Source organism: Pagrus pagrus (assembly GCF_965226575.1).
Source record: "Pagrus pagrus genome assembly, chromosome: 23".
Classification (NCBI taxonomy): domain Eukaryota; kingdom Metazoa; phylum Chordata; class Actinopteri; order Spariformes; family Sparidae; genus Pagrus; species Pagrus pagrus.
Genome location: NC_140205.1, coordinates 15,870,188 through 15,897,583, shown reverse-complemented (window position 1 = coordinate 15,897,583; position 27,396 = coordinate 15,870,188). Strand labels below are relative to the sequence as shown.

Here is a 27,396-nt window from a genome sequence, read left to right as displayed (position 1 = left end):
TCATTAAGAATATCTTCATTTTATATTAATCTGTTTTTTGCACAGTTGTAGATGTGAGACATCCCAGCATGCACTTCGTAGATTTTACTTCACTGTGCCTTCCTGTCCTCAGAGACATAAACTTCTGTTTTTCATCTAAGGCAGGATTCCAGAGAACACATGCAGAAAACACCCACCTACCCACTCTGTTTATAGTCATTAAATATTTATTTCTTTGCACTACTTGTTTACAACTTACAGAAAACTTGACATGAATATAGAGGTTTTGTTCACGTTGCCTGTTATAGGCGCTTTTCTACTGAATACATTTTATATACACCCACTTTTTCATGTCTATTCTTTTCCTCCATTTGTTCAGCTTTGTTGTCCTTGTTCTTAGCTGTTTATCTGCAGTACATTGGCAGCACTGTAATATATCTGTATACATACTCGGTCAGTAAAGCTGCCCCTCTAAGAGAGCTACATTGTTAGCATCTATACAAGAAAAATGTAAATTCATTTGATATGTAACTCAGCCTGTTACTTCTCTGGCCACCGTGGGGCGCTGTGATTTAACTTCCTCCAGCTCCGCAGTGAAACTCATCAGTTCTCCTCCTGCTCTGATGTGTCTGTGTGGAAGTGAAGGGCTTTGGCCAGCAGAGGGCGATGTGTGACAGCCTCTGAGGTTCATATCAAACACTCTGCCTCTGCTGTTGGAGCAATCAACACTCGCAGATGTTCTGTAAACAACGGCAGCTCTTCTCAGGCAACGCAGAACACTCAATATCACGCTGAGATGATTCCTACATAAAAGCACGTTTAGCTGCATTACGACACATTTATAGGATGGACTGTGACAGGGCAGGGTGTCCCAGCTCATACAGAGTGATGCTGTTTGTCCACAGTCACTGTAAATCTTCACGCTGAAGGAGACCAACTCAACCTTAAGAGTAAACTCAGGCTGAGTTCTTTGGTCTTCTGCCATAGAAAGCTGCCCTCACCAGTCATTTTCTGTCTCATCACTTTGGTTTAACTTACCTCTGACACAACCTGGACTGTTTGACTTCAGTCATCCTGCAGGTTTTCTGTAGGTTGCAAGTAATACAGCAGCTTGAAAGTAACAATTAGCATTGACATCGACACTGATCTCCAATCAATAATGGTAATGAGGCCCCCCTGGAGAGTTGAGGGGGGTGCGTAGGTAGAGATGTGAGACATGAGCTGAAAGAGGCAATGTGAAGTTAGTTATTGTAGTTTGACTCACACACCAACATGATCAACAGCTGTAGCAGCATCAGTGGCTCAGCTAATGCAGTTAAGGTACTTTAACTTTCTCTGAGTCATAATCCAGTCAGATCTGAGCACGCTGACACGATACACATACTTGTAGACACATTTTTTAATCACAATCACTTATAGATATCCATTAATCTTGTTATAAATAACACAATCTGCTCCTTTTAAGTCCAGACCTTATCCGAAAATCATCAAATTATTGAGTTTTCTTTCCACTGACAGATGTCTGTGCAGCGAGATGAGCATGCAGCAATCATTACAGCTGACTGTGACAGGCTGAGACCCTCGTCGATGAAGCAGACGCTCTCTAGAACATACTACGTCACGTACAAGATACACATTAGAGGAAACCTGCTGTCTCTGTACTGCCACACAGGGAGTAAGTTTGGTTTGAATAAACAGAAGAACACTTATAGTAGATGTCTCCTTACAGCAACATGAAAGAAGCCTCTCAGTCTGTAGGAGATAAGACTTTGTTCTGCCTTTTCCCCAGATCTGCTCCTCTCTGTGCTGGTTTATATCACAAAATATCACTGATAAATATTAGCTGTGACTGTGTGTGTGCTGCTTATGTTTAAGAGAGCAACAGCTCTGAAGTCAAAACTCTTCATTTCTGCCTCAAGGTCATTTCAAAAAGCGACTCTAAATCACAAGACCTCTCTCTGGCTTTTCGTTAGAGTCTTACAGTAGACATGTCGGAGGCCGCTTCAAAAGTGTCAGGTCGAGCACGAAGCAGCATCTCGACAGTTAAAGCTCGACCCCCCGAGACAAGCACACCTCGTAAAAACGACCAAATATTCGGCCGCTGCTTCGGCAACGTGTCAGTGTCAAAGTGTTGGCTTTTTCTATCACACTGTTTGCTTTAAGGACAATGAGAAACCTGCTTTTAGCGCCCTGTTGTTGATTCATAGACGATGAGGAAACAGGAATACTGTGTGCTTTGCTTCGCTGTCGAAATCTCTGTGCTGTCGAGATAAAACGCTTCATCCACGCCGGCCAGATTTCTAATTTACTCGACGGCCCCGCAGTGATTCCAGATGCAATCTTGTTTTTATTTTTCGAGGCACCATGCGGCGTTCCTCGAGTCTTCCAGCAGTCTCCCTCTTAATACATGCGTTTTGATTTTCATGCATTTCCACAAATCAGCACTGATCTTATCCCAGCCGTGGTCACTGGTTTAACTGGGGCCAACAAAACTGTTTTATCTGGAGGAACAACTGAGACAGACAGGCGGATTAATGAACTGCTTCTGAGATCTACTATGATTGTCAGTCTGCAGGTTTGTTTGTTGTTGTTGGCCAAAGATGAATTGTACTGTATGAATAAAATATGGCTTTTTCCAAAAAATGCACAGTGCCTCAGAAAACAAAATTAGTCTCGGCGCTGTGATGCAGGACAGGTCACTCGTCAGATAGCGCGGTCTTTCTCAACTGTCCTGACTTGAAGGTACCACAGTGGAAGGCGAGGGGGTGTCCGTCCATCCGTCGCTCCCTGCCTCGGGGTTGAATTTCCTCTTGGGCATTCCAGCGGAGAGGCTGAGGTCTCTGAGGAAACGCTGCTCTGTCCTGACAGGCTTGGCCTCCAGCAATGACTGATGCACAATAGCAGTACACAGCACCGAGGCAAAGTCTCCGAGAGCATCACCGCCACCACCGACAATCCCTCCTTTTCTTTCTCCGTGCCCCTCTCCCTCTCTCCCTCTCTCCCTCTCAGGCTGACATGTGAGACGTTTTGCCAAGAAGCTGTCGGTCTGTTTGCACTGTGTTCTGAATGATATGAGCATCTGATTGCTCAATTCAGCCCCGCTCTGGCAAAGTGTTTACTTCTTCATGTACGTAGCAGAGTACTATGAGATCCTCTTTTTCGCTCGGAGCGGTATGACAAGGGTTTTTAATTTCATCATTTGTCTGAAGAGAAAGCAGGGAGCCCACACTCTGCTGAACATCTCCAGAGTGAAAAGAAGCAGAACATGTTCTTGGGGGCTTTTGTCAATCAATGCTGCACCTCACGAACAACAAAGTTCATTGCAAAGTAGCAGAACTATTTTAGAAAGTGCTTAAAAGTTAAAGCAACCTAGCCCCGTTATCTCTAGTCTGACCTCCCAGACATTTCTGCTCAGATCTTGATGAGACTGAGAGGAGTGGTGCATCTTCATAGCGTGCCTGTAATTGAATGTTTGCGTTTTCAACTCGTTGCACTGCTGCAATGTTGACCTGAAAGGAGAATGCAGATGGTGCATTGTTCCAGCAGTTAAAGGTTAGGTTCCCTAATTGACTATATGATATTCTAGTAAGAACGATAACCTATCACTGAGAGCATAGAAAGTCAAGCACCTTTATCCATACACATTGTTACAAGCTGGAACTTTTCAACTGACCAGGTGGGTATAAAGGCCTCAGTATGAACAAAAATGGCAAATCGTGTAGTGTGAAGACCCTGATCTGGAGTAGAAGCAGCAATTGGCTGTGTGTCTGGAGGTGAAGGGGAACATTGTGGTAGTAACCAACGTTAAGCTACGCAACAATCATGGTCATGCTTAAAGAAAATGTTGACTGTCAGTCTGTAATAACGTCACCTGACTTCCTCCTTTGTTCCCGTCATGATTTCCTTCGACCGGAGGCTCTGTCACTTGAGCTAAAACATTTTTTAAGGGAAAGATTTTTGCTGGAGGGCCATTTATTCACATTGCACGCTTAGTTCTTGTCAAGCATACTGAGCCCTTGATGTGTGCAGATGTTCGTGCTTAATATTTTTTTGTTAGCAACAAATCACACAACATTTATGTCCAAGGATCGCTCATAGTGATAAACTCTCAGAGAGTTATCACTCGACTCTACTGTCTCTACAGAGCGTTTGAGTGTGTTTCAGCTCAGTGTTTTGGTGTCTGGCCCAGGACTGTATGATTTTGGTTAAGCCTCAGTGCTTCTTTTTTTTTGTTGTTTGTTTTGTTTGGTCATTTTTGCCATTTACGCTCCATTGGACGGTTTGTTAGTGAAGACGCAGACATGAAGCTGGGAAGGAGGTGGGGGGATGAGATGCAACACAGGTCCCTGGCTGGAACTGAACCACAGAATTGTGGTTATGATCCCTGGTAAACCCACTGCACACTACCTGCTCAGAACCAGACACTAGACAGACACAGTTTGTGGTTGGCTTTCGCTCATACCAGTTGATTTAGCAGCTAAAGAGACAAATATTTTCCTTTGGAGTTGGTAGACCATAAAACAGAGCAAAGGACTTAAATTTGTCAGGTCGCCACAAATAATATTGATGCTCAGTGATCCTGACAGACAATAACTACACTTCTAGTCATATTACAATGAACTTTATCTGTTTCCTATCACTGGGAACCTTGCGTCCTTCACAGGAGAAAACATGAGCTGAACCAACACATGGGGAATTTGATCTTCATGCAAAAATATGTGTCCGGCATAGAAAATCTCCCCTGTAAACACAGCAGTATTAGCTCAACATCAAGTTTAGCAGAGTGAGTACAAATAGAAGCGGGGATAACTGTACAAACAGCCTGGAGGGCCGATCGGTTTTATCCATATACATGACTCATACGCTTCCTATTAGTGGTACACAAAAGAAGGAACATATTCTCATGGTAAAAAAAGGAATTCAGCTCCGTGGTGTTTATATAGTGGGCGTGTGCACGACTGGGAGAAGGAAAGCCCAGACCTCTTTGCCTGGCTGAGTGTTTACGTTTGAACGTGTATAAGGCGGCCGTTCAAGCCAAAGAGCCCAGTAAATTAAACTGATCACTCGGAGTGACGACATGTTTTGCAATACCTTGAAACACATACCAGTCATTTTTAGACGCTGAGCCTTGAGGTCCTCGCTCATGCTCTGTGATGGTGGTGGTCCAGGGTGACAGGGGGCACTGCCTGTCTAGTATGTAGGTCAGTCATGCTGAAGATTCACGGCTTCCAAAATTACAGAGAATGAGACAGCTAGGGACCCGAAACTTTAAAGTCCAACAGCTGGGAGACGTTAAGAACAAGATCCCACTCAGTCTCAGTGGCCGTAATGAACGCTAATGAACGGACCTAAAAGGACAGATGTAGGGAGATGAAAAACAAGAGGCGGACATGGAGAAGATAAGTGGAGGAGGCTTTGTTGGTGAGAGGCTCTGAGAGAAAACACAGCAATGGGGAAATGTGTTTTGGTGTGAGTAGGTCGAGAGGCACTCTAAATCCCTAACAGCCTGTCCCAGTAACCGAAGGCCTCTAGCATGTAGCCTAGATCCTCCGCTACACACAGCTCCAGCCTGAGGCCCTCGACAGATTGTTAGCTGTCCCACGCCTGCGAGGGGTGAGAGTTCAACGGCGAGACCCAAAGAGCACTGGGACACAGCATGGCTTTAAATAACAGAATGGATGAAAAAGTGCGTGAGAGGATCAGAAAATCCTCAAGCTGACAGGGCTCTGCTTTTCTACGTAGTCACTGTCAAATGAATACATTGAGCAAATAAGAGAGAGTAGGTTTGTTTAGTTGTCGTGTTTCTTCAAATAAAGACAGCGTTTCCCAGGGACACTGCTGCGTGGTTAGGCTCAAATCAGTGAAAACTCTGAAAGTTTCAGCTCAGTTTGCACTGTTAGAACTTTGCTAACTACACGGCAAAACTAGATTTTTGCCGTGGACCGCTACCTGGCCACAAGAAAACAATCCTGTTCGGCAAAAAAGCTGAATCCTGATTTCATAACTTAAACGATTTGTGCAGTAATGACTGTAATCACTTTGCGAGGCAGCTGGATTTGCAAAATCACATGAGCATGTGGTCTGGCGAATTCATGTTGCCAGGCTCCAAGCAAGTCAAACACAGTGGTTAAACCAATCAGCAGCCTGGAAGTGGAAGGCTTTTCTCGCCCTCGGCAAGAGTTCTGGTGACCAGCTGCCTCCGCCGGTGGTAGCACTCTGCTATTGTTGGTTAAAGTTAGCCCATTGTAGACGGTGATAGATGGTTTGTCCAATCACCTGCTTAATACTTCTAAAAATGCTCCACCTCCCAAGGACGACTTCCCAGAAGGCTCTATGTGGCAAACCATCCGGCGTGAGGTCATCTTTCTCAATCACTCTCGCAACAACAGGACAGCCATTTTGTCTGATTTCACAAGTCTTCATCACCCACTTAGATACTCGATCTGCATGTTCTGTGTTCTTATCACTGTTGCAACTGGCTGACATGAGGAAAAAAGCAAAAGCTTTGAGAGTTTGGAAAAGATTGAGTGATTCTTTTGTCAACACAAAATGGTGTGTTGCGCAACAAAAGTTGGGACCCCTGCTGTAAAGCAATTCAGTTTGGCCTGGATCCTGCAAAGGCTGCAATTGTGGGCTGAATGTGTCATAATGGGCTGAAAAGGACGGTGCAGTTTAGTGGGTTGCTCAAATAACTTTTGAACTATATGTTTTTTGGGAGGGGGGACATTCAGCATCCCATAACCCACTGTGCACCTGTCCATTGTATGTTGTATGTAAAGTCAGGACACAAGTACACACTGTTTGTACTTGTTGCAATAGCAAACTAGACATGTTCATATTAAGGTAGATCCAACAAATAAAGGTCAGTTTCAGTTATGTTGGAGAGCACTTGGATGTAAAAACAGCCGTGTAACATCCTCTCTGGATGGAGGTTCAGTCATCTGTGCTTGGGCTTGAAGACTGTACTGCAAACCGGAATACATCGGAAGGCAAAGGACGCTAATGAGATGTATCGTGGGAAATGTAGGATCCAATGCATTTGGCAGTTGCCTCACAAAGAATTAAAGTCTGGATATCTCCAGACAGTTTGACTGTTCTTTGACAGATATGTATGTCTCTTGCAAGCACCTTGACCTTATGGAAGTGCAAAGCTGAATTGCTAGAGTATCTATTTAGCTGTTCAAACATCAGAGAAGAAGAAGAAGTGTGCATAACAGAGGATCACGCCTAGATGAAGTTACAAGTGTGTACAACTATGCAACATGGTTGTAATGAACCAAATGTAAACAAAAACCATGTCTACTTTCCACCGTGGTTTTCTGTATACACACTCCGGCTTTAAATAGCACATTGATTCCACACATCTCTCCATCAGTCAAAACACTGCAGGTCTGATGGTTAGGGAGATAAATCTTCACAGCTTCCAATGGCAAGAAAACATGTGCATCAGTGCTGGATGACTCAGAAACCAACTCCAACAACTCATTCACCAGAGTGACTGTGAACAATGTATTGTATGTTTGTTCTGACCACAGTCATGTTGAAACTTAACATCTTTCTATGTTTAATTTCTAATTTTACACTGTGCTTATGTTCTGGTTAGGTTTACTCACAATAATCACTTGGCTAGGGCGAGGAAGAAATATTTTTTGGCATTTTTCGGCTGTAAATTGTCCCCGATGTCTCATCAAAAATATGCAGTTTTGTTGCCATGTACACGGCTGGAAAATGTCCCAATGTTTCCTCATAATCAAGTTGATATGATACGCAGGAAACATTCAATTTTTGCTCCGTGGCTTGCAGAAATGTACAACACAATTCTAATCACTGGGCTGCCTCAACTTAATATGTCCCACTGTTAACATCAATAATGTAGCCACCGACATTTAGCTTCACCTTGACCACAAACTGCTGCCACACACACACACACAGACAGGGATTACCCTTCCATCAGTGTGCTCTCTTTATTAAACGCACTGTATTTCACTAGTTACTCTTTGCCAAGAGATTCTGTTTACTTGAAGCCCCGCAAGGTCAGATTCTGTAATTATGGAAAATATGAGTCATTATTTTGCCCGCTCACAAGGTATTTTGGAAGGTCTGTTGAAATTTCAGCTCTCCTTTGATCAAATAAACAAAGGATATTTTAAGGTTGTTTTGACTGTTGGGAGCCGGTACTGTTGGTGCAGCAGAGATGTTGAAGTACACATAAAATAAAGACAGAATCAATCCCTGCAGTACAGTAACTTATACAATTTGATTGGGCTCCATGGCAGAGATGTCATATCTGGAGATTATTAATTACATAAAAAGCTCTAACTGTATATAAAAAGCAAACTTCTTGTCGAGTCCTTGACAGCTTGTCTTGTGTTTCTTTGCAGGGCCAAGTATTTTCGAGGGAAGAAGCTGAACGGAGAGTATGAGATCCGGGTGGAGCAGGTATGGTGGATTCAACATCACTTCTGCCTTCTTAAATATCGTAATATGAAATTTGAAAACTAGATTCATTACATTAAAATGTAAATAAATGATAGTGTGGATGTTTGTAGCAAATTCGCAGGCTAACTGTCAATGATTTGGCTGAAATGAACCTCAAGGTACAACAAGGTGTATCAATATAAACAATAACAGCTGTTTCATTCATTGAGTGCATTATTTTCTATATTGGTACAACTCAGAGTGCATTATCGCTCTATACCATGCCACTTTGCACATTTTTTAAAAAAGTAGTTAAACTATTCTAGTACAGTGTTATGAATATCAATTTCGAAAAATATGCTCATTGACTTTCTTGCCAAGATTTAGATGAGCAGATTGATACCACTCATGCCTGTTGTCTAAGTATGTTGGTCATAGTCAGGAGGCGATTAGCTTAGCTTAGCATTAAGACTGGAAGCAGGGGGAAACAGCTAGCTAGCCGAACCCAGGGTTTAATAACGTGCCTACTAGCATCACTAAAGTTCACTAATTAAAGTCAAGAGCTGTAATTATTTCTTGCTAGCTATCTCCCCTTGTTTTCAGTCTTTATGACAAACTGGTCAAAGCTAATCACTTTCCTGCTCCAGCTCCAGATGGATATGTTTCAATGTTCTCATTTAACTCTTATGAAGATGCCAAAGAAGCAGATATTACCAAATGTTGAACTAATCTCATAAAACCACCTAATTTTAACGCATTTGTGCTAACATTACATAACATATGCACAAAAATATGCGTATAAGTCTAGACATACAGTATTTACAGTGTGCAGATAACATCTAATTTACCTCAAATAACTTCAGCGATACATCTGCAACCCATTGTTGAGACCGGAGCTGTCTTTGAAATGGAGTGGTGAGTTTTTATGAGGGAAGGAAAAAGCGACCACAAAAAGCTGGACCGGTGACTTTATAGCCTGTTTGCTCAACGCTCTACTGTTGTGGTCACATCCTCTTTCTGGGGCGGGGTGGGGCTGGAACATGAGTCCAGATTTTTCTATGGAGTGTATATTCACATGGATTTAGAAAAGAAAAAAAAAAAAAATGTTGTGGCGTTACAGATATTGAACCCCAATAAAAATGTGGCGCCGTTAATTAGGCCCCTTAAGTGTATAGTAAAGGGGACCACACGACCAAAGCTCAGCTACAGCTCCAGCTGACCTACTTAGATCTTGTTGGACCCTCCACTCTTTCCCAGAAGCCCTCCGCGTTGACGATAACAAGTCAGTCGCTAATTGCCTTCAGCAGCCAGACTCTTCATAGGCTGTTAGTGCACCTCGCTGAGAGCCTTAGGACGATGGAAACCCAATCTCTGTGCGAAAAGTTAGCGACACGCTGAGATGAACCCTTTTAGGGGACGACAATAAAAGCAGAGAGACCAACTGCACTTTCTCCATTTTTTTTTTCCGGTGGTCTGCAGAAACACTGAAACAAACTTTACCCACTGTAGTGAATATCTTCCCCTCAAGGCTGTTTTGGTACTTTTTTGAACAAAAAATGATTATATATGCTAATTTTTATCTTATCTGGATGGCAGTGACCTAACAACGTATATGTTTGCTGCCATCTTTCGTATTCATGCTGTTACAGCTCTGTGAATCCGTGCTCACAAGCCCCAAACTAATGGAACTCCTCTCTGGCTTACTTTCTGCCATATAAGGTACCATCTTCAGACTCCAGCACGGACTCACCGCAGCATGTGATGCTGCAGTGGGGAGGCATGATGCCAAACTTCATGAAAAAGAAAGAGAAAGCCACTCCCGGCTTGGATTCTCGATGTAATATCTGTCATTAAGGCTGCCCCGCCACCTGTACCTTCCCCAGACGCTGCCCCACAGCACATTTCTGATCCCATTGTTGTGGATCATTCCCTCTCATTTACATGACCCGCTTTGAAGTTACATTTGGCAGGCGCCTGAGGTCCTGTGTGTCCACCGGGTAACTCTTTTTATCCACTAAACAGATGCTCATGAGACTGCCAGTGGTGTTTCTTCATGCTCCTGGGTGTCTAATAAAGAACAGACTTGAAGCCACTGCTCTTTTGCTAAATGAAAAATCATGTTCTGTAGTAGTTCTTGTTGCTCTGAGTGCCAAAAACACGCCAAGTGATCCTCACAGTCAGATTAATACAGCAGTTAAACCTTTTTAATTCCAAAGGAAAACACAGCCAGAAATGTAAAGAGATTGCCTCACTGACACGTAACATCAGAGCCAAATACAAAAAGTTCTCTGTTGCTTCACATGAAGAGAGCTGGGAGTTGTATATTAACTTCTTCAATCTCCCTTTCACTCCCAGTTAATCCCTTGTGGTTTAAAGGGAGAGTTAATGTGGAGTTCAGTCAGGTCAGCGCTCATATATCATGAGCCTGGGACTCACTTAAACCACAAGATCCACAAAAATAAAACTGAGGTAAAAACAAAATTACTATCATACAGTTTTCTCCCTAGTATGAACCTCTTCTTCTTCTTTTTTTAACCACAATGTCATAATCTGAGTTAAAGTTCAAACAATAAGTCTGCAGTCATGATAGCAGCTTTGCAAGCTTGTACTTAGTCACAGTGGTCAGCATGCTAATATGCCCACAATGACAATGATACGATATTTTTGGCTTTTACATTATGTTTATGTATAATAGATGCAATGTGTCATTAAGGATCTTCAGATGTTCTCATTGGAAGTTAATTATTCTGGCCTTTCTCCCCTGATTCAGTCTTAAGCTATTAGCTAGCAGCCTTCTGGGCCTCTTGGTGAGAAAGCCGATGAGCATATTTAATGACATGTTTAACTTTTTCTTTAAAGGCGCAATCTCTGATCCAAATGTAAACAACAGTGTTACCTCACCACTAAAATGAATACACACAGTGACACAGAGGAAGGATTGAAGACCTTTATAACTGATTGATTAGCATTTCTTGTGATAGATGAACAAACAAATCAAATGAAATTTAAATGATCTGAAGTGAGCAAGGGTGCATTTTAATGCTTGAGTGTTCAACTTTTCATTCATAAGAGGAGAGCTCAGGTATTTCTCCTGTCAAAAGTTACATTTCACACTTAAGTTGACCCAAGTTTTTGACCCACTTGTCTGCTATTTTCTTAATAGATGTTTCCTCTGGGAGTTTTATCTCACAGTAGGTGGCTAGAGATAATTCAGCCCACTGACTCAACCACTGATTTGTTATCTGGACACATATGCTCCCCACTCTGCACTTGAACCAGGAGATTATGTGCGTTCATTCAAAACCGTGGTGTGTTCCAGAGATCTTCTGAGATTAGGGGATTAGGTTTTGCCTATTGTACAGAGCCTTTTGTTTTCCTTTTAAAGTATGTGTAGCGTGGTGGCAGTGCCAGGCTGAGGGACTAGTGAGCTGAGATCCTGTGATGTTTGGCACTTTGGGAATCATGAGAAGTATTGTGGAATATGTCTAATTGAATGATCACCTGCTGCTACCAAAGTTAATCACAGCGATGATGACATCCAAAAGAAGGCAGCCAAACAGACTGCCTGTTTGCTACCCACAAGCCCTGCGAAGTCATAAACACTGCAATTTACACAATTGGACAAATTAGGCAGTTAAATTTGAAGGGCTCTGTTGTTTGTGAAAGAACAAGGGGAGGTTCTTCAGCGTGGCCGGACCATGTGTGGTTTGGGTCGAGCGGGGCAACATCTGCTCAGCAGGCATATGACCTCAGCGCCGTCCACGCTCCTTTCTGCTGCAGTCATGGCAGCTCACAGGCAGTTGGCTGTATGTTATCCGTACCCTTTTTTGGCTGGCATTTGCACATGACATGGGGCATCTGGGTCGAACTTGCTCAAGACAGATGATTTGGATTGGTACTAGCTGCAGACATCTGACCGACCCAGCTGCCCCCACGCCTTCTGTTGCCCTGTGGCATTTAGCATCTGTCTTGGATTTCAACATTTAGTGCCTCAATGGATTATTTCACTGCTGTACAAGGTGGTAGTGATTAGCAGCAAATGCCTCTCTGTAGTGCACATGAATGGTCCACTGTACTTCAGACCTCTCAATTGCATCAGTATGTGATTCAACCGAGCTTATCAAGAGTCACTTAAATTCAGAGGCAGTCAACAAAGTAGTCTGCCCTCCAACTGCAAATCAAATCACTACAGTCTGCTCTCTTATAGCATTAGCACGGAAAACTAAGCTAACAAACTGCTTGATTAGGTTTAGGAAAAGATTATGGTTTGTGGCTAAATAAGTTAGCTTGAGTAACATCAAAACGAAACGAAACGTTAGGTGAATGACACGTCAAATAAAAGCGATGACTTGTGGCTTTGCACGGGACACGAACAGCAGTCTCCTGAATGAAGGTCCTGTGCCCAACCGCCAATCATGGGTCTAGCAATTTAAACCTGGATACAGTGTTAGAGATGGCACCCAGTTCATTCCTACAAAAGCTGCTCTGTGGCGCATGAAGCCAAAAAAACCTCGACTTCGTGGGTATAAAAAACTACCCGGATCTTCCATGTGTTAAAAAGCAAGTTTATCTCTGCCCTACTACTGCGTCGCCTGATTTCGTCCTTTGCTATAAAAAAAATACATCTATACAACACTTCTATAGGTTTTGGTTGTTATAAGGTCTTCCCCATTGAAACTGAAGAGGTGAAGCGATAAAAGAAGCACTTTGTGTCACAGAAAAACATCTATTTTCAGATACGAAGGAAACCACACAATAAGAGGCTGCGTCTGGGTGTTCTGATTTTATCAGAAGGCTCACTCGGGACCAGAAATAAAAAAACACTAGAACGAGGTCAGTGGTAGAAGGAATATAATAGTCATTTATTAAGAAGAAAAATGAAAGTTCAGGAAGGTTAATTATGTCTTAAATCAGCATAAACAGTCTATTTTCTCATTTTATCTTCATTGGCTGCTTGTAATACCTGCGACCTCTAATTATATTATATAATACATTTCATTTGAATAATAAAGCTATACCTTATAGTCAAGTGCTGTTTTCCATAATCAACATATTAAATCTTAATAAGAGATCTTTTGTAATGTTTTCTACAATTTATATGTGTACACAATAATTTGAACTGCTTTACTGGATTAGACATTGACTGGCATGTTAGCTGCTTCTTCTTCTACAGCTGACATTTCAAGTGTCTTCATGTTAATTGTCATTTTAACGGATTCTCGCTCTTCAGCTGATGGATGAGCTACTGAATTTGACATTTCAGCTGTTGTCACTTCACATTTAACAGTGCACGCACTTCAGCTGTCTCCAGTGCTTAAACTGTTATTACAAGTGCTTTCACCGTTTACAGTTCAGCTGACATTTCAGCTTTTATCTGTGATTCTTGTAATGACAGTTCAACTTACACTTCAGCTGACAATTTAAACTATTTAAGGCAGGGCTGCCCAAAATGGGGATTGCAGTCCAGAGTTGGTTAATTAAGAGAACATTGGATCCTGGTACCATTTTGCATCTAAATAATACAATAGGCATTTGTATGGAAGCCCATTTGAGCCAGTTAAAGATGAAAAAAGGTGATAACCAAGCAAGCTAATGAAAAAAATATCCCATAGATTTAAAATAACCCCATGATAAGTCATGATTTTGAGATTAAAAAAGTCATAATTATGAGATTAAAGTCAACATTTAATCCATGATTCTGACTTACCATTAAGTTTTTATCAATTTCTTTTCATTAACTGGATGAAGTGGGTTCAGTATGTTTTCTTTTGGCCCGTCACCCACCATTAAGTTCCAGTTCTGGCCCTCTAAGGGATAAAGTTTGTGCACCCCTGATTTAAGTGTTTAAACTTAAACTGACCTTCAACTCAAGCTACAATTTTTACATTCACAGCACAAGTAAGCACTTAACTTTTCCTCCTAACATTTATCCTTTCATTTGTTTTGTTGCCCAGAAAGAGTCGCAGGTTGTAGTTAAAGAACAGCTTCAGTGGTCCCACTAAGTTGCTTTTGCCAAAGGACAAAAGGTCCTGTTTACAGTTTGACTCGTGACCAAACAAAAGGCACCTTAACCACCTGAACCTCAGTGACACGGGTTAGTCCGAATCTAAAAATAACTCACCAAGATTCCAGATGAGCTACTGTCAAGTGGTGTTTACTGTACTGTCCGCAGGTTCACATGGCTTGGCAGTCAGGGACTGAGTGCGTGTAGCAATGCAGGGATAAAAGAGGCTTGCCTGTAAATTGCTCTGGCTAAACTAAACCGGTGCCTTACACCCCTGCACCTTTTGTCAGATATGAGATATTATTAATCCAAGTCCAAGATTGTGTGGATTTAAGTACCATTTTTCCTGTGGTCAGTGATCCAGCATTTATAAATGGGAGCTTATCCATTAGCTGTTTTCTGTGGGAGAGGAAGAAAAGTGTTTTGTAGATTAGTGAACCAGTCAGGTCGCAGATAGCAGTGAGTGAATGTGGCTGACAGGCAAACAACAGAAGACCTAGCTCAGTAAGGAGACATGGTTTAACCAAATCGCAACCGTACTGTCTTCTGTAATTCAGTTTCCTCACACAGGTTGGCTGAAACTATTCTTGAGATGAGAAGAATCAGCAGTTGTCCCATGCATCACTTCCTGTTTTCCTTTCCCAGGGCAAGAGCTGCTTCAAGACAAGTGTCTGAATGTATTACCATGATGGTAACCATGGCGCTGTGAAAGGCCTCCTGTCCTGGCTTCTGGGCCTGTGCCCCACACCAGCCACTCCATCCATTACTGCCCAATGACAGTGGTTGTTAGCACTCCTCTTACCCAGAACCGGCCAATCAGAGGTGGCGTGGAATGCTCGGCCCTTGCCAAAATGTTGCCCGCTCTCTTGTTTCATCTGGTCGCAGCAAAAGTCAACGTAGGCCCCAGTGTTTGGGATGGGATTTGTTTGGGAGATGCAGCGGCGATGAAGGATGTGTAGTTGTGTAGTCTTTTCTAGCAAGGCATGTTGCTGCTGAGCGCACAGATGTTTCTTTCAGAAGTGGGGATCAGTAGAGTAGAGCTGAGAAAAGGAAGGGAGCCAAGTGCATGTCCTTGAGGCACATAGAGTATGAGTGGCGCCTCGCTGTCCCCTAAATAAGATTACGGCATTTACTCGCCCCCTGCTCTTCCTCTGAGAGTGCAACACAATAAATAAAAGAGGTGGGTGTTGTTTTTTTTTCTCTTGGCAAAAAAACCCCCCAGTATCGTAATGCTGGCACATTCTTTTCAAAACCAACTCACTCCCCCATACAGAGTTTACATAGGCCACAGCGCTGGATGAAAGGGAAATTTATCTCTGAGCGAATATTGCTGATAATATTTCCTTTTCATGCAGATGAAAGCCCATGTAAAGCTTGGTAAAGCAGGCTTAAAGTGACAAATGATGATCACAGTATGAGAATGTGTAGATAGCAATTGACTTAACATGCAATGCAAATTGGCAGGAGCTGGGTTGAGTGCCGGGTCAGCCGGAGGATTTGCTTCCATCCCCATAAACGTTGCCATTTTCCAAGGCTGATCTATATAAGACGTGTTGCACTGCCTGTCTCATAAAGCAGAGCAGCTTAGTGCAGGTTTGTGTTGTTGTGAGATTATCACAGCATCAGCTGTCTGACATTCAAACAGCTGCTCTTTATTGTGTTAGCTATGTTTCCAGTGTACTTCTAAATTGCTGCCATTTCCTCTTTAAGACTGTGGTAACTCTTTTACTCTTTACACCTGCATCAATTAATTTTTTTGTCCACTTGGGGGCAACATTAGCATTTATTTGTATTTACAATCAGAGGAGATCTTATTCAAAATTCTTAAGTCTTAAATGCTTCGTGCCAATGTTACAAATGTAAAGCAGCCACAAAGAGTTACACCCTGCACAATCAAGCTGTTACTTATTTATTTATGTAGCCAGTCCAGAAGATAATCCATCGACCCTCCAGCCACAAACCGATTTCTATGATTATCTGACTCCCGTGTGTTATTAGCCATGTGCTGTACACATGTGCAGGCTACACTCCAAAATGCAGTATATCCTCTGGAGAAGGAATCTGATGCTAAGTGTTGATGAGGAATATTTGAATTGCATAAATGATTCCCATATAGCCAAAAGAAACTACACATCTCAATAAAATCACTTCCTAATGTTATAAAGCTATATAGATTAAAATTGTGTTGTGTCTGCTGAATATCAGGCTCTGCAGCCAAAAGCAGTGTTGACACACAGTGTGATTGTGTTTGTTCTGTGCTCTCAGTGGCACCATGCTGTGGCCAGAGCCAGCTTCAGTTTGTCACATCTATGGATGCCGTTTTCATTTGATTTGTCTTGCCTTTGAGTAACGTTTCATTGTTAAACGCAGCCTTCCTTTTATGCAGTGTTAAGAGGGAGTGAAGGATTGAATCTCGTCCATTGCTGACTCAGGTTTAGAGTACTCAGAGAAATGAAATGCAGCCATGTTCTCTTTGTAGTGCGGTGTTTGGTAGCTGACCACGTCATGTCAAATTGAATTTTTGTTTTTCCGCAGAGAGTCAGCAGGCTGCTTTGTTTGGAGTCCATTAAGTCGCCTGCATCAGTGTCACTCCTCATACTTGAAAGTGATGTGAAGACTAACAAATGGCAGCGATTCATGTCTGAGGTCAACCGGCAGCTGTTTAGTGTCCCTCCGGGGCTTTCTGTACCTGGAGTTTACGATGATGCAGCCTTGAGGTTGGACCCTGTCACGAAACATGGGTTATATGTGATACAACAGTCTGTTAGACTGACTGAAAACATTCTCAGCCCTCAGCAACCTGTAGCCCCACTACCCCTCTGAGGAAACATGCAGAGCATGTTCAGAGTGAAGCAGGGTGTCTGGTAGAAGGCTACATTTTATTTTGGTGCTGTGTCCTAAGCACCACAGCCACAGTAAATAAAAGCTTCTTAAGCATTCTTCAAACTATTATTATACATACAACTATATATAACTATATATATATATATAATGTCCTATATAGAGAAAGACAATAGAGACACGAATCAGTCCAGTAGATCGCCTCAGCTGGCAGCCACGACCCAGCTGCGATGTAATCCTTTGGGGCAACTCTGAAGTCTCGTCCTAAGAGAAGTCTGACTTTGAAATCTCGTGAGGTGAGTTGTAACAGTTGTTGCCTCATCTAGATTGTCGATTAAATATTCAGCCATGACTTAGGAAATAAATTCTTACTGGCAGTTCCTTCTCTCCTCTGTCTAACTCTGACTCACGCTTCCACCGTCGTCCTCCTGCAAGAACTTGCCTCTCGCAAGATGTCAGAGCGAGACTTCTCCTTGAGCGAGACTTTCTGATTTTAAAAAAGGATTACTGTTTGGGTCTAGCTCTTTAGGAATCGTTGTCTGTAATGTTATTTTGTTGTCCTCTTACTGGACACCACTTTGACAGAGTTGCCCCAAAGGATTACACTGCAGCCATTGCAGCCATGTTGCAGCTAAATAAGAATAATTTACATACATATAGTTAATAGATGTATAGATATCTTAGTGAACCTCATTGACTGTATAAAATATGGCCGGAGCTTCCCCTGGTTTAAAAAAAAAAGTCCGATTATATGTAAGCTTATGAGAAACTGACCCCACTTCTTACTTGAAACAGTGTCCTAATGAGTTTATGGTCTCAATCGCTAGTTTCAAGTCCTCTTAGAAACAGCATCATATTCAGTCATTGTAAATCATCGTCCCATTTAGAGTTGAACAGATGATAAAGCAGGGAATGCTTTCCGTCGTGGTTACTTGTGATTGACAAGTCACCACCATGCCTTACTACCATCAGGATGTCCTCCGCAGCTCCACCCTTTGAGCTAAAGTAACTGTACGCTGAACAGCTGCCGGTTGACCTGAATTCAGAATGAGTTGAATTTAAATACACTTATTTCTCACACTGAAAACTTTCAATAAGAAGCCTTTTGTCATCTTTAATGTGACAGGAGAACAGTTCGGGTCAGGAGCACATCAATAGATATCTCGACTGTGGTGGCAGTCATTAGCAGGAAAATTGAATTGTCCCTCTGGTTCTTGTCCTTCTAGAAAGTCCATTCCCAGAAGTCAGCTTTTTTGCCCCTCCTTTTGAGTATTTTTGGGAGTTTGACTGAGTCATTAGGTAGCCGGGCTACAGCCTTTCACAAGACTCTCACTGTCCTGGAGGCCACAGACTGGGGATAACTCAATTTGGCTTCTCTCACCAACTCTGTCTGTCTCTATGACTCTTGTCTTTTTCTTTCTGCTGTGCCAACGCAGAAATGTAAAATGAAGTCAAGCTGAAAAAATCTTTTGTCTGTCTTGTCTTGGTAGTCAGAGATACTTTTCTTGTCTTTGTTTTTTTTCCATTTTTATAGGAAAGATGTCAAATGAAAGAGCTGAAGCCTGCATCTGCAGCTCAATCACATGACTTTCATGAGTCCAAGGCCTGAAAACAAGAGAACATTTTTACTTTCACTTTCCAAAATGAATATATTAATGTCAGAAAGACCTTTTGTTCATCCGAGCTCTGAGTCAGGGAGTCAATTACCGAGGACAAACTTGACCTTATTCTGTATGTTGTTGTGGAACGTACCATCTAACGACAGGGTGTGTTTTTTGCAGGCGGAGTTCACGGAGATCAACCTGGCTTCCTACGTGAACTCGGGGTGTATGGTGGACATGCAGGTCAACAAAGGTGGCACCAAAGTGGTCAGGTAAGACGCTCGAGGAGAGAAAAGGAGCTCGAGTCCTTTGACGCATTTGCCCACGCAATCTGTAATCTGCCTCAGTGAGCCTGCACAAAGACTCCTGTTCTTTGCTCTCAGTGGCACTGAGCATGACTGTGTATATATAACATTGCTTGCACTCAGAGAAATCAAGGCTGTAATGTGATTATGCCATGGGAAGACAAAACAAAGACACTTCTTACCCTATTTCAACCTTGGTGGGAAATTTGTGTGACATTGTTATAAAAAGATGGATTCAAAAGGTTTCATCTTGTCACCATAATGTTATTCCTTGTTGCATAATGCATGTTGTGCAGGAGTTTGATGTGTCAGCGCTCGGACAATACTGATAATTCCTGTCAGGCCATCGGTTGTATTTCCAGCTCGCGGGGCTTGTTGGAAACTAGTTAAGCTAGTCTCTGCACATGTATTTCTAATCACTGTGTAGAAATTAGATTACCTTTGAGTCATATAACCTTTCATTACAGCTGTTGTGGGCTGGCAATGCTGACAGTTACTCGCACCATATACATCAGCTCCATGCCTATAATCACAGCAAAAAATAAACAGAAAACACATGAGTCATTTTTATGCTATTCTTGGCTAGCTGCTGAGCACTTGGGTCATTTGGGTGCATCTGAAGTACAAAAAAAAGCTATTCATCGTGCAGTGGCAGAGGTGGCCTCTGGCCAATGAGCAGCTCCTGTAGCAGCAGCAGTTAGACAAGTGAAGCTGGGTATTTAAATAGACTGCTCTTTGATGTGAAGTCGGCACTCAAGGCGATCACTAATGATCAGCTGATCTTGGAGGTAAAGATGACTTCATGATGCTGCTCAGCCGACATATGAATGCCATCAGTGCCTTAAAGAAAAAGTGGGTATGATCTATATTTTTATATTGTATTGTAAAAGGGGTAGTAAATAGTGATAATCAACTGACTCTGCAGTTCTACTCAGCTGAACAATAAACGTTTAGCTTCTTTCAGCCCATTGTTTTGGTTTTGTAGCCAAGACTTTGCTGTTTTGGTTCTGTCTAATCACTCTAATCAGCATCCTTTACAGCCTCAGTAGGCAGCTGTTAACAGCAAAAACCCTTTAAAACCTGACTGCACACTTTCTTCCCAGCACCAAAGCAAAGACAAACAAAGTTAGCGACTCACTGGTGAACAAAGTGGAACGTTTGAAGCTAGATTTTTACCCTCAGGAGTTGATGGAGACTAAAACAGAGCTAAAGGAGAGCAAACACTGGAGTTAGATCAGGTGGACAGAAACGTGACTCTGAATAAATGCTAACATTAGCATTAGCATGCTCCATATATGCTGGACGTGTGAATAAGCAACTGCAAACTAATTTGCATTATCAACTTAGAAGGTGATAATAGTGTTGTGTTTACAGCTGTAAAATCTGGTCAAATTTTCGGAGTAAAACACCCTGTATAGACTCAGGATCCACAGAGCAACACAGTCAGAAATAACAACAGTAGAAACATAGTCAGAACCCCCTATAATGTTAAAGGGGCACAATGTAGTTACGGAGAAGAAAATCAAACTCAGAACTTTAATATTTACAGTATTAATGAGGTAATAATACAAACCATAACTGAATAAACAAGCTGTTCTCAGAGGACAATAAGGTCCCAGAACACTGTTTGAAGCTAGAAAGGTGGCAGGGTCCGCAACATATAAGCAAAGTAAAACAGTATGAATTGTGTTGTCCTTTAAGGTCAGTTTGTTTATTTAGTATCAGTCAGTGACGATATTTCTCTTCTGATTAAAAATTCTTCCCCAAAGCTTCATAGTGGACCTTCAACCGAAGGCCAATTTTTCAGCTGTCTTTATTCCTTTATCTGGTTGCTTTATTTGCCTCCAGCATCCTCTCACCTTGACACCCAACATTGCATCAACTGTAATTGCCTAAAACAATCATCATAAACAACAAATCTACAAACCCTCAACCGTCCTCTGCCTCTCATTCTCCAGGCCTCTGAGTTCCTGCATCCTCATTGGTCCATTACGTCAGCTAACTGAGCGCATGCCATCCAGCGTCAGGCCACCAGTGCTCACTCTAGCCTTCTCAGGGAATAATCAGCTAATCTGTGTTTTGGACTCGACTCGACTTTTGCAAAATAACTTTCTTATCTTAACTTTCTTGAAAGTAGCATTTGTAATGGAAATGGCCTCAGTGCACAGTGGAGTGTTAAATCAAGCAGGGATAATCACAGTAACAAGGCTGATGTTACAATGCGACCTGTTGTCAGGTTGGACACGGAGGTTATTGTGTGGGTTGAATATGTTTAGGTGATATTGTTGTAATGACAGAGCAGCAAAATTGGCAGCAGATGGTCTGGCTGCTGCTGCGTTCACACAACACTGACATTCACTGCCAAATTGCTGTGGTTTGGCTTGCCGTTTATGACTCTGAACTACACTACAAATAGTGTAATGCTTGTTTCTTGCTGGCGGTCTGATTAGTTGATGACCAATAAAGCACGGTGGTTTGAAACACGAATCCTGTAACTGCAAAGTTCAAACCCACAGAGGTTGATATTTTTCGTTGAGGAAGACACTGGAAGTTGTCTGGATCAAACATCAGCCAAAAACCTCCAGAGTGTAAACTGATTATAATCTGTTTTCATCAAAGATTACTGTCAATGAAAGCTAAATATTTCTTTGATCGCAATGCGTTTCATTCTCAGCCAGAGGAATGGGTGTTGAGATGCATCCACAGATGCACAGGACAGATGAAACAAGTTTCCCAAACACAGAAAAAAATGCACTCTGATCTGTCACTGTTATTCAAGAAGCAAGCTGTAGTTAGCCATGGAAAGTCCAGAACCAACCCAACTCAAAAAAGAAAATAGTACTACAGGTCTGGTAATTCCACAGGTCTGGCTTGGACCCAAACACTCCATCCGGTTCCTCTCCACAAAACACTCTGCAAATGTCTTTTGTTTTGTTTGGATAGAGAGCCCCCTAGCGGAAAAATTACACACTGCACATTTAAGAGAGGTGATATTGACTGAATATACTTTAATAAGTGTAAAGTTATTGTCATTAATGAACCAAGTGGCTGCATTTTGATGTTGATGAGTGAGCTACTGTAACGTTAGCAGCTAACGTTAACGTCAAGCTGGCAAGCTTTTTACCTCAGAGCATGGCTAACGTTGGCTAGCTAGCTTGCACATTGGTTAGTCAAAGTTACAATAGAAAAGTTAATCAGGTTGCAGGCAGAGATGGCTGTAATTAAGCACTATGCAGTGAAGTGTATCCAAAGTAGTTTTATTTCGTCCTTATCATCTCCATAACAACCACAAAGTGTTTGTGTGAAGCATTATTGTCCCACACAAAAGAAAGCTTGAGGCAGTGTCCACAGAGGTATTGAGTTTTATTTTTCATTCTAGTATCATATCCAAGTTTAAAATCCTGTTATAGTGACAACATTAAGGCATACTGTCATGTATACACTTGTACTTGTACTGTAGATGTAAAGCAGGCTCCTGCTTTTCCATATGTCCTCTGGTTGCTGTGCTCACAGCGCTCTGACCTTTGACCTCTGCCCTCCATCCACAGCCGTGCTCTGCTGTTCACACCTCTCCTCTGCTGGCTCCATGCAGCAGCACACTTTCTCACAGTTCTGTGGTTTCAGGGTTGTTTACGCAGTGACGTTTCTCTCACTTGTGTCATGTTTGCTATGCAAAAATATCCATCTGGTGTATGATTCAATGTATTCAATGGACTGGAGACAATCAATGTTACACGATAAGCTCACTACAGTAAGGAAACAGGCCATATAAATTGTGTGTGAATCAGGTTCTTGTTTCACTGTTGCCACTGATGAATGCAGAGAAATAGCGATGAGGTCATGAAAAAGTTTGATTTCAAACTGTGTGCTGGTTTTAGCAGTAGGTGTGAATTTAATGACACCAGGGAATGGATGTCTCAATGACGCGCAACAAACACGCATATACTATTTCCTCAAGAAAACCTGCTATTCAGAAAGTCATAATATGCGTAAACATGTCTCCCTAGAGGGAGCACCGTCTGAAGAGACTGAACGAAAGGGTATGCAGGTTGCAAGTCTGCACCTCAACAACATTTTCTCACACTGTTACTAAGCATGAAAGCTAGCAGTTTACAGTGTATTGGTAATGTGTGAGCGCCCTCTAATGGACAGGATGTAGACGTTAGTTATGCAGAAGGCTATACAGTTTATAGGTACATAGTAAATATTGATTATAGGTTAAATTTGAGCTTTAAAGGGGCTCTGTGATCTTCTGTGCTGGACTGGAAGCCAATCTTTATTTTACGTTAGCGACTTAATTTCTAAGCTAGCATTAGCTTAGCTTAGAGTGGAGAGGCACAGAGACGAGGCATAAAGTCACATCATTTTGAGTGTTGCAGGAAAATCAGAGTCCTTCACAAAGGAAACCACGATCCAGCTAAATTAAACAACTAAAACAAATCGTCCACAGGCTTGAGAGAGATGGAGAAGGTCTCACGTTACAATCCGCTCACATATGGCTGATAAAAAAGTGATTAATACATGTCAATCGCTACAAATTGTTACATAGAGCCCCTTTAAAAATGACATAGAAAGACTGCCAGGACTCATGCAAACAGTTTCACAATGAGAACATTGAGTATGCAGTATGTCGGTCTTAGGGATCATCATTTTTGCCTCATTGTTTGATTGATGGACCATCATACTTTTGCTTTCATGACAAATTTGTCTCGACGAGCAACAAATGGCCTGAATGCCGGTTTCTGCTTCCAGGCCATAAAAAGTAGAGCTTACATGCAATTCTGCTCCCACGATGTGCGACGTGCAACGTGGCACGCACTGCCCGGCCTACAGTACAGCACAGCGACACGCCACAAGGTACAGTAGTTATGGCGTGTCGTTCCCTGCCTGCACTGCTGTAGTCAGCCCTTTGGCTTCTCCGCTCTCCGCTGCCAAAACCTCCAGCGAGCTGCTCGGCTCCAAGTGGGAACGCTGGTCTGGCTGAAAGACGGATCGCAGCAGCCAAAGAATGATAAGCCACAGAGGGACGTTTCTCTCCTCCACCGTCCTTACAGAGCTAATAAAACCCCTTGATTAATTGGTGGTAATTAACGTCGGGGAGTGTGTGTGTGTGTGTGTGTGTGTTAACCGTTGGTGATTGAGGAGTTTACTGCGCTTGTTTTACTGTTGCACTCACTGGAAGCAGTTTTGGGTGGCAGCGTCAGCTAGATGGCTAAAACGTGGATGTAAAAGTAAATGTGGGGTTTTTACGCTGTTGAGAGTTCAGTACAATAAACTTCAGAATACAATGAAAACACATTTATTGCTCTTTGAGGGTCTAATTAACACGAGCAGCTCACATTATGTTACCCACGAGGACGCTGATACGTTTACTTCCGCTGAATTTCAAAGAAACAAACTTTAGTAGGTTACAGTTTTAAGGGATGTGAATAAAGTGTTTTCAAATAGATTTGGCTGTCACTTTTTCCAATAATCAAGATGGAAAGGAATTTAAAATGACACACAATTAACGTCAACGTGAGCTTAATTTATCAATACATCGATATGGCTGTAGGTCAGGCTGTTTGCAACGTTTCAGAGCACCATCTGCCCGCCGGATCACAAGGCAAACCGCAACAAAACGGCCTAATGCTCTTACAGACTGTGCATTTCAAACAGCTCGAGGATGAACTTTTCACCCCACGTTCTAACGATTGTTCAGACGTCTGATAAAAAAGTGACAGCAGTCGGTTTAGCTTATGTTCACTGAAGGCCGCCGCAGCAGGACGTCCTTTATTAACCAGCACCGGGAGTCAAATTTGGCAAAGACGACCAGAGGTAATAGAATCACATTCATCTCTTATTAGTGTTGATGTTATTACGCACAGTTTTCACTCTCACCTGTCACCACTGCAATTCAGTTATTTCTGTGAATATCTGACGAATATTTGACATTAGCTGACTGGATTTGAGAAAGTTCAACAACACGCAGATTTACATGCTCGGATGGGCGTTTTCTGCCGTGTGTGGCTCCCGACCTTCCCATGGCCCGACAGCCTTGTCACATTCCTCGCCATTGTCGGCCCCACAGATGGAGGGAGGGAGGCAGCGGGATTACATTAGCAGATCCTTGTCTGATTTCTTTTTCTTCCCCCCTCCCCTTCTATTTAATTTCTGTCCTGAAAGCTACCGGTCTCAACCAGACAGGGCCACCCCTCCTTCAAATCCCCTCCTCTCCTCCTTTGGTTACCTCAGGTGACGATTTACTGCCGGGACCACACAGAGATGAATCACACACACACACACAAGAACAAATCTTAAGCCCCTCTTCACTTGACCCCTGTGAAAACCCATTTTAATCAGTGAAGGGAACTGTCTGCTTGGAGCGGCCTCAACACCTAATACCTCAGACAGGTTCATCTTGTTACCGAGCAAATAAATCCCGCTCACAGACACGCTGAGTTCAGACATGGCTTTAAGAGGCCTGAGGGTGGTTTCCTTTAGGAGCGCGGTGACTGTAATGAAAGCATACAGCGGCCGTGAGGCCCACTCCACCATCGCTGCTTTTGTAATATAGCCATGAATACAAATGGCCCCGCTAATTCACTCAAACTCCTAACAACACTCATTTCCCCTCCTGCCAGAGGTCATTTGGTGCTCTATCGCTCTTGCAGCTCCTTTCCTCATTATATCTGCCTCCCATGGGACTCTTCCCAAAATTCTCAACACAATCACTATTAAACAACTAAACATTCTCTAATTTGTTTTGCTAGTAGACGTGCTGAAGTTACACCCTCTCCTGTTTGGACTTCAGAGGTGTAATTCAAATGAATCTAATCTCGTCTTTGTTGTTTTAGTCGCTGGCGTGCGCCTTTTGTTTTCTACGTGACCTCCGCCGCGTTCACTTTGCTGTGGAGATGAGTCCCGGAGCGCGATAGAACTTGGGGCCGATCCAGAGCTTTGGCAGCCCTGACCGGGCCACCGCCCAGGGTCTGAGCCACTGCCAGGTCGCTCTGGTGCCACCGGGCCCGGAGCCACAGCCGCAACCACAGGGAGTCCTCCATTCAGGCCAGGGGACCACAGCTTGAAGCTGCAGGGAGTCAGCGTACGCAGGGAGAATGGAGGGTTCTCCAGGGTTCTTTGGGCACTGTCCGTACAGTTCTAGATAAAAAGCCCAATCTTAAAATCGTCTGATTTGTAGTAAAACTTCATAAATTTCATTGCTGGAGTCAACCATTTCAATTTGTTTCCTACAGTCAGCCAACTGAATCTCAATCCACCAATTAAAATAAACAAAAATGTTGGTTTTCACACAATTTGACGAAGCGGACAGAGGCGGGGGTGGGAAACCCCTCTCCAGTCGTTTCTGATTGATGATGTTTATCATTTGATAAACGCGTTCAGAGTTTTCATTAGCAGAGCGCCAGTGTAAGTATCACAGTAAACCCCAGAGCTAATATCGTTGTTTAAAGTATGACGGGGCTTCACATTTTGATACATAAAATAAGGAGCGCTCCGCTTAACTGCTGCCAACAGGCAATGCTTCTCAGCTGTAAACCATCAAGTTAATTGCTTTGGATTAGCAACAGCTATTATACTCTTTAAGTTTCACAGGTCAAGTTTCTAATTCATTAATACAGCAGGTTTGTTGGCCTCGAAGACAAAGGGAGGTTGCGACAGAGAAGAAAGTGAGAGCTGAAGATAAAACTGGACTCACTCAGGTCCAGTCCCCAAGGTAGTTTACTGATGTCATGCTATAGACCATTGAAGTTCAAGTGCGTGAAACTCTTAAATAATAACCCATTAAAATAGTTTTTGGTAATATTGCCTACTTTAAAGAGCTAGATGATAAGTTTGATACCCCTCTCATGCACTTGTGTTGATCTAGAGCCAGAAGTCGATTAGGATTGCACTTGAAGAACGTGATGAAAATGTGACGGAGCCAAACGGAAAGACAGTGCACGTAATTGCTAAAGCGTGTGTGAGCTGACCAATCAGAGCAGACTGGGTTTTCGGTAGGCCTTAAAGAGACGGGAGCTGAATCACAGCGTTTCAGAAAGAGGGGGGATAAAGTGCTGCAGCACTGGACAGTATGAGAAGACTGATGTGTTTTTTGAGCATTAAAGCAACTGAAAATAAAATTATGCAACATGAAAAATTAGCAAAATATATCTGCTTTAAATCATATGATGTGAACGTGGCATTATTCTATGCAGCAGTCTCTGTGAAGTTAGTGCACCTGGCTTCTCTTCGCCCAAAAAAATGGCTA

The 27,396-nt window shown here is 42.6% G+C and overlaps 1 protein-coding gene across 2 annotated transcripts in view; it reads left to right on the top strand.

The window, feature by feature from the left end:
- The window catches only part of syn3 (synapsin III), a 118,437-nt gene that overhangs the window by 17,317 nt on the left and 73,724 nt on the right, over positions 1-27,396 (top strand). For both annotated transcript variants that reach the window (XM_084345108.1, XM_084345109.1), the window contains exons 3-4: positions 8,361-8,418; positions 19,024-19,115. In XM_084345108.1, the coding sequence (XP_084201234.1) occupies positions 8,361-8,418; positions 19,024-19,115 (150 nt within the window). The remainder of the gene's footprint in view (positions 1-8,360; positions 8,419-19,023; positions 19,116-27,396) is intronic.